This window comes from Myotis brandtii, unplaced genomic scaffold, assembly GCF_000412655.1.
Source record: "Myotis brandtii unplaced genomic scaffold, ASM41265v1 scaffold2146, whole genome shotgun sequence".
Classification (NCBI taxonomy): domain Eukaryota; kingdom Metazoa; phylum Chordata; class Mammalia; order Chiroptera; family Vespertilionidae; genus Myotis; species Myotis brandtii.
This window is the reverse complement of record NW_005358024.1, coordinates 40,755-49,019: the sequence shown is the minus strand read 5'-3', so window position 1 is coordinate 49,019 and position 8,265 is coordinate 40,755. Positions and strand designations below refer to the sequence as shown.

The following is an 8,265-nucleotide window of genomic DNA, read 5'->3' as shown; positions in this document are numbered from 1 at the left end:
CTACAGTGCCTTCTAAGAGAGTATCTGCAAGGCTGATGGGGAGTCCTTGAGCTAAAGTTACCCACAAGATGAAAACCATTGCTCACAGCATTGGGCTTATTTCAGATCCCTGCTGGGAGCCTGTGGGACGTCTGTGCAAAGCAGGTGGTGCATTCACCACCTTCCATCAGTTAAGTCCCCACCAAGGAGACCTGACTAACACATATTCATGGCCACCACACCTGGTACAGAAAAAACGCAACCATGAACGGTGGGAAGTTATGACTTACAAAAATGGCCATCAGCTTTCTCACATTTCCAGAGCTCCAACCATATCTCAGTGCAAAAAGTCCAGGTTGGAATTGTGTCAAGTCTGGGCACCAACATAGAAATACAATGAGAGAAAAAAAAATAGCAACCCTCCCAGGGGAAATTTCTTCCTTGGAGGAACAAGTAGAGACTACTTCATGTTGGGAGTTGTTTCCCAGGGCACCCCCACTGGAAAATAACGTCACCTCCACTCATTCTTCTCTTTTCTATCCATGACAGATGATCCAACACTACCTAGTCCCGGCCTCTCAGATGGGGCTATGGCCGGCATCGTGGTTGGCGTCCTGGCTGGCGTAGCTCTGATAGCAGCCCTGGTGTACTTCCTGTATATCAGAAAGACTGGAGGGTATGATGGCCTTCCCTCTTGCTCCGCTTCCTCCATGGCTGATGACCATCCTGGGAGAGGGAAGGGGACTTCCCCTCTGTCTCTGGGCCTGGATCTGCTCCTCCTCCTTCTTAAATCCCTGCTTCTCAGCACTGATTCCTGAGGCCTCTTCTTCCCTGGTCTTCAAGCTTCCTGTACCCCACTCTCTTTGGAACATGGTCATTCTCCCCCCCCTGTGGTTTAGAGTGGGCAGATCTGACTATGTTCCTTGGTCCTATAGTCAGGGAAACCAAGGTCCAAGAAGGAAGAATCAGTAAACAACGAAAAGAGTAGCAGGAGAAAGCGAGTTGTGTGCTCTGTCAACCACAGGAAGAGGAGAAGAGAGGGGCAGGACAGGAAGAGAACCTTAAAAATACGTGAAACCAGCCTGGCCTGTGTTGCTCAGTGGTTGGACATTAACCCATGAACCAGGAGGTCACAGTTCGATTCCCAGTCAGGGCACAGGCAAGGGTTGCGGGCTCAATTGCCAGAACAGGGCTTGCAGGAGGCAGCTGATAGATGATTCTCTCATCATTGATGCTTTTATCTCTCCTTCTCCTTTCCTCTCTCTAAAATCAACAGATTTGTATATTTTTTAAAGCTGAAACTAAAGGCCTTTTGGGTAATAAATGAAGAATGAAAACAGAATCAACAAAGCCAAAGGTGTCCAGGTAGAAATAGGCTCAGAAGCAACTGATGAAGTCTACTCTTTATCAGTTTGTGCCCTGGCCAGGTGTACGTTCTCAGTCAGGACACAAACCTAAGTTGAGGGTTCTATCCCCTGATGGGGCATCTCTCTCTCTCTCTCTCTGCCCCCCTCTCCCTCTCCTCTCTCCTCCCTTCCGCTTTCTGAAGTTAATAAATACCAGATGAAGATTTTTTTAAAAGAGATGGGCCTGTGTGAACGTTTGTGCAGCAGGAAAGGAGTGATGGGCCTGTGTGAACGTTAGTGCAGCAGGAAAGGAGTGCACTATAGAAGGGACGGTGGGTACACTGAAGAGGAGCCCTAGGAGGAAAGGCAATACTGACTCTGGCATAAATGAGCTGATAGTGTCCTTCCTGCTTCAAGGAGCAAAGAGCCTGTGCTTGGGAATAGCAGTCACAGTCTCTGATATTTATTTAGGGCAAGCGACCAGCACGATCTCACAGAGCACAAACCTCCAGCCTCCAACAACAGTAAGTAAAGCCATCACCAGTGAGAGCTGGTGTGTTCCACCACGTGCCCTGCCCTAGCAGGAAACCTGGTCCCAAGACTCAGTACCTTCTGAAATGTTAGAGGGGATCTCCACTTCCCAACCTTAGGTTGCCGTAGGACCTCACACCCTTCTAGTCACAAAGATTCCTCTGAGACCCAGCCCTGGGAGAGACTCACTCAGCCAGACCTGGCAGGCCTGAGTAAGATGGACATGTTTTCCAAAGCCATTCCTCACCTTACCCCTCCCCCTCCTCCTCTATTAGGGATGTGGGCACTCTCCTTTGGTGAGACTTTCTGTGTCTTGTGGTGCTCTGGGTGCTGTGGGTCTCTATGCCCCTCCTTGCCACTGGTGTCTGTTGCTGAGAAACTCAACTGGGCAAAAACAATGCCTTGTGAGCTGGGGGAAAAATTCAGAAGTGGACTGAGGCCTCCCTGCCCCACTCACCCCTCAACCCCACCCCCTCCTGCTGGTACTAGCACTCTGGGTCTGGACAACAGACTCTGAGAAGAAGCGATTTCCTTAAGTAATCATGGGCCACATTCCACCTCCCTCCCACCACCTGCCACCTCCTTCAGCTAGAAATCACAACAGCTTAGGAACACCAAGGCTGTAAGACCGTAAGTCAGCTTTGCATTTTCATGGATTACTAACTCTTCTTTCAACTCCCAGGTCAGGGCCACTCTGACAACTCACCTAACAAGGTAAGCACAGCCAGTTTCACTGGCTCATTTCCTCATGCATATACCTCTATAGAGAATGGGGTACTCTGGAGGACACAAGTGCGATCACGTTTGAATCAAGGTTCCTCAATGCAGCAACAAACCAAGGTGTATTGGTTAACTACTCCCATGAGCCTACCCCACGCAAGAATGTGGGCTCTGGAGTTACCCCCATCCTGAGTTTGAATCCTGGCAGTGACTCTTAGTTCCTCCGTGACCTTGGGCACGTAACTTGATCTCTCTGATCCTCACGCTGTCATCTGTAAACAGGAAATGCTGCCTACTTCAGAGAGAAGCTGAAGGAATGAAATGAGATAACACATGCAAAGCACCAGCACGGTGCCCAACGTCAGGAAGGCACTGGGTCATTCTCCCTCCTCTACCTCAGTCTGATCCTGTTCTTCCTGTCAAAGGATAATGTCCATTCCAGTGGGTCTGAGGTCTTAGTTCCTTCACTTTATAATAACGTTACTGAGCTTCTCTCATTTAACCTTTCAACAGAGCACACATATGTGTTGAAAAGTGCTTAAAGCATATGTATATGTTAACAATGTATAAATTACCATGAGTTGAGCATACCCTTGTAAGGTAAGTAACACTGAAATGAAAAAACAAAATATATGTCATCTCCCTGCAAAATGAAACCCTCCAGTCACTTTCCTCCAAAGAGTAACTATATCCTGACTTCCAATGCACTAGATTATTTTTGCCTGTTTATGCTCTTACATTAAAAAGCACAGTATATCCTTATATGTGTCTTGTTCTTTCATTCAAAATGGTTTTCATGAGACTTATCCATATTGTTGTATATATTTGTAGTTGTTCATTCTCATTGCTGTATCCCCCTCTTCCATTGTATGAATAACATAATCTGTCTTCTAATGATCATTCAAATGATGTCAGCAAGCATAGAAAATGGAAAATAAAAATCCTCCAAAACTAGAAGTTTCAAGTGGTGAGAGCAGGTGGTGCCAAATGACAGGAGGCAAGGTGAGGGCCCGACCTGTGACACTGACTTAATTGACCACTTCTCATCCCTTTCAGATCCATGAAGTTACATATTCTTTGCTGAGCTTCAGTGGCCAAGAATCAAAGAAACCAACATCAGCCTCCCCATCCCCAACAGCCACAGAACCAGTTTATGCGGAAATAAAAAAAGAAGTAATGCAACCAGCCCAGCTCACCACACTGCTGCCTGATTCCAAAGTCTCATCCCATCACTAGGAGACCCCGTTGCCCTCAGGGAAAAGGAGAGGATGCGACCACAACCCTGGAAGAGCACACCTGGAAAGCCTCTTTCCCCTCCGCCCCCGCTCCCCCCTCACTCTGTCATGAGGCAGCTTCAGGCTCCTGGCCACAGCCCCTCCCTTTGGTGTCAACAGGTGAAAAGAGTCTGTAGGAAGCCCAACCTTCCTTTGCATTGAAATTTGGCTCATTAAATTAGTACTAGAACCAACAAAGTCTAGAGATGATTCCTTAAAAAGTAAACTTCTGGCCCTGACCGGTTTGGCTCAGTGGATAGAGCGTCAGCCTACAGACTGAACGGTCCCAGGTTTGATTCCGGCTAAGGGCATGTGCCTTGGTTGCGGGCACATCCCCAGTGGGAGGTGTGCAGGAGGCAGCTGATCGATGTTTCTCTCTCATCGATGTTTCCAACTCTCTATCCCTCTCCCTTCCTCTCTGTGAAAAATCAATAAAATATATTTTAAAAAATAAAAGCAAACTTCTGGATGAATGATTAAGAAAAAATGAGGGTGGGCACAAGAAGCAATATTAGGAGTAAAAAAGAAAACAATGACAGCAGGCAATAGGAGGACATCAGGAGCATCTTTATTGCAAATATTTGAAAAATTAGATTAAAAGGAATAAATGCTTAGAAAAATAAAATGAAACCAGAACTAAGTCAAAAAGGAAGAGAATTATGAGTAGCCCTATTAACCAATAGACAAACTGAGTTTATATTTTTAATCCTTCCAATAAAGGATACATATAACCTAGATTATTTGACAGGAAGTTTTCCAAACATTCAAACAACAATTAATTCTTTTTTTTTTATTCATTTCAGAGAGAGAGAGAGATAGAAACATCAATGATGAAAGAGAATCATTAATTGGCTGCTTCCTGCACACCCCACACTGGGGATCAAGCCGGCAACCTGGGTAACATGCCCTGACCAGGAATCAAACCGTGACCTCCTGGTTCATGGGTCGATGCTCAACCACTGAGCCACGCCAGCCCGGCAAGGATCAATTAATTATAATATTACAGGTGCTCTTACAGAAAACAAGAGAGAGAACACTTCCCCAGCTCTGATTGTGTGGCTGGTATAATGTTGACCACCAAATCAGAAGAAACTTGCTAGACATGAGCAGAGCAGGGACATGAGCCAAGTACAGAGACTCACCAGGGCAGAAAGCTCCAGATGACTAGCAAGGAGCACAGTTGAGAAAACAAGAACCTATGTTCACCCCCTAACCCCCATCTTTCATATTGCTTTTCAGGCAGTTTAGACGTCTGACATTTTCCTCCCTAAAGATAACATCTAGGCTTCCGTTGTATTTCAGCTCCAGGCCCAGAAAAGCAAAAAACCCAGACAAGTGACACAGGGCTGCCTCAGGACCTATTGCATTGACTAATAACTTCCTGCCCTGACATCAACCAATCAGTGGCAACCACGATCCTGAAAGAGCATACCTGGGATGCTGATGAATATTCTATTAAGACCCTCCCCTGAGACCTCCCCTAAGATTTCCACCTGAAAGAAAGAGAGAAATGTGCTCAGGATAAAGGACCCAGTGTGCACTCTCCCTCCAAGGAGCATGCCCTGCCCATTCCCCTACAAGCATGTATCCCCCAACCACTAAGGGACCCCATGAGACCTGCAACCAGAGGAGCAATGGGCAGCGGCAGCTTGTCCCCGGCTAACCCCCTGCACTTGTCTCCAAGGGCCCTTTTCTCTGACTTCTCAGAGTCAAAGCAGCCCAGCCTTAGGCTTCTCTGTTGCTTCTTCTATGCCAGCAGTTCTCAACCTGTGGGTTGCGACCGCTTTGGTGGTCGAATGACCCTTTCACAGGGGTCGCCTAAGACCATCCTGCATATCAGATATTTACATTACGATTCATAACAGTAGCAACATTACAGTTATGAAGTAGCAACGAAAATAATTTTATGGTTGGGTCACATGAGGAACTGTATTTAAAGGGCCAGAAGGTTGAGAACCACTGTCATCTATGCCCTTCCTTGTTTCACGGTCCTAAGTACATTTTTGCTGCCATCATGGGGTACAATACCTTTTGCTCAGTACTGTGTAGTCCTTCCCATGCATATCCTCATCTCCCATCCCCTTTTCCTTAAATAAATTCCATTTTCTTTAATCACCATCTGAGATGGCCACTTAATTCTTTCAAAACTCAGAAAGGAAAATAACAGGCTAATATTAGCAAGTACGAACATCCTTCATGAACAGTAACACATTCAGCAATGAATAAAAACGATAATGTGCAGGAAATGTGGGTTTGTTTCAGAAACACCGTTTCACAATATAAAAGTCACTGTCATTCACAGCATTAAAGGTTTAAAGAAGAAAAACCATGTAAATTTTTCAAAAGACACTTTCAAGAAAAACTCCACCTAAAATTCAGCCTCTATTTATGTTAAGAACTTAATAAACCAGAAATAAAAGGAACTTCCTTAATCTGAAAACGAGTGTTTAAAAATTTGATAGTAAAGTGTGGACTGAAAGGGGCCACACACTAAACATAACAAGCTCAGGGGAGGCCTGGGTGGTGGCCTTGCAAACTCAGAGACCTAAAGTGACCACAAAGGATGGTGTGAAATTAAACCTTTTAACTAAAAGCAGTTTATGGCAGCTAGTAATGTCCTAGGCTAGACTCTTACCTAGCAAGTCAATTTTGACTTTAACTGACCCTGAAACAGAAGGAAAAATCAGTGGCTGGTTTTTTTTAATCCAGGCATTTCGATTGGAATTGTTTTCTGAGTCTGAGCAGTACACGTTCACTGTGTACATGAGAGCTGAAGTCGTTCAACTCTGAAGATAAGGGGCATGTCCTCCTTCCAGCCCAAATCTCCGGTGTTCTTAATAACTAAGGATTTTTGTGGAGGTGTCAGAGGTCATTCCTTATGACATGCAGGAGCCCATAGTGATATTCCAACTCAACTGTAATTAAACTGACCAGCTCATGAGGAGGAGCACCCATGAGGCCACCTGGTGCCCCAAGCCCCTCTAGTTGTCTTAGACAGCTGGGAGAGAAATCAAGTCACATAAGAGGGTTGAATAAGACTCAAGGGTTAAGAGCTTCCTGGAGTTCAACCCATAAGCAGTAAGCACACTTTTTTTTTTAAATATATTTTATTGATTTTTTACAGAGAGGAAGGGAAAGAGATAGAGAGCCAGAAACATCAATGAGAGAAACATCGATCAGCTGCCTCCTGCACATCTCCTACTGGGGATATGCCCACAACCAAGGTACATGCCCTTGACCGGAATCAAACCTGGGACCTTTCAGTCCGCAGGCCGACGCTCTATCCACTGAGCCAAACCGGTTTCGGCAAGCAGTAAGTACACTTTGACCCACTATATAACATCCCTAGAAAATTTGCTCAAACTCTACAGACATCCAAAACCCACTAAAATTAACATAGGAAGTAGTGCTTCCAAGGCCGGGAACTCCCAGACCCCAAACCTCATTCGTACTCCTGATAGGGAGCCTTTACTTTTTTTTAATGACCATTTTACTTTATTTTTTAAAAATATTTTTATTGATTTCAGAGAGGAAGGGAGAAGGAGAGATGGAAACATAAATGATGAGAGAGAATCATTGATCGGCTGCCTCTTGCACACCTCACACTGGGGGTCCAGCCTGCAACCTGGGCATGTGCCCTGACCAGGAATCAAACTGTGACCTCTTGGTTCATAGGTTGATGATGCTCAACCACAGAGCCACGCCGGCTGGGCGGAAGCCTTTACTTGCAAGTAACTTATAGAAATGAGAAGATTGAACTAGAAATTATATTAATTTAAAATGGTCAAAATGGCCGAAACCGGTTTGGCTCAGTGGATAGAGCGTCGGCCTGCGGACTGAAAGGTCCCAGGTTCGATTCCGGTCAAGGGCATGTACCTGGGTTGCGGGCACATCCCCAGTAGGAGATGTGCAGGAGGCAGCTGATCGATGTTTCTCTCTCATCGATGTTTCTAACTCTCTATCTCTCTCCCTTCCTCTCTGTAAAAAATCAATAAAAAATATATATATATTAAAAAAATAATAATAAAAAAATAAAATAAAATGGTCAAAATGCACCTGACTGGTGTGGATCAGTGCTTGAGTATTGACCTATAAACCAGGAGGTCATAGTTCAATTCCCAGTCAGGGCAAAAGCCTGGGTTGCGGGCTCAGTCCCCAGTGGGGGGCATGCAGGAGGCAGCCAATCAATAATTCTCTCTCATCATTAATGTTTCTATCTCTCCCTCTCCCTTTCTGAAATCAACAAAAATATATTTAAAATATAAAATAAAATGGTCAAAATGCAGTTGTCTTTGGGTGCCTAAATTAATTTTTTCATGCAAAAATTAGGGGAAAAAAAGAGGGTTTTAAAATTAAACTAAATGAATGAATGGGAAATGTGTCTTGATTTGGAAATTAGAAGTTCCCAAGAAAAG

At 44.9% G+C, this 8,265-nt stretch overlaps 1 protein-coding gene across 2 annotated transcripts in view; it reads left to right on the top strand.

Moving 5' to 3' along the window:
* The window catches only part of LOC102240317 (carcinoembryonic antigen-related cell adhesion molecule 1-like), a 17,420-nt gene extending 13,351 nt beyond the window's left edge, over window positions 1-4,069 (top strand). Inside the window, exons 4-7 of one of the 2 annotated variants that reach the window (XM_014539358.1) lie at window positions 529-655; window positions 1,797-1,849; window positions 2,539-2,570; window positions 3,633-4,069. In XM_014539358.1, the coding sequence (XP_014394844.1) occupies window positions 529-655; window positions 1,797-1,849; window positions 2,539-2,570; window positions 3,633-3,812 (392 nt within the window). In that variant the 3' untranslated portion in view covers window positions 3,813-4,069. The remainder of the gene's footprint in view (window positions 1-528; window positions 656-1,796; window positions 1,850-2,538; window positions 2,571-3,632) is intronic. The other variant, XM_014539359.1, reaches the window with a different exon arrangement.
* Window positions 4,070-8,265: the final 4,196 nt, after the last annotated feature.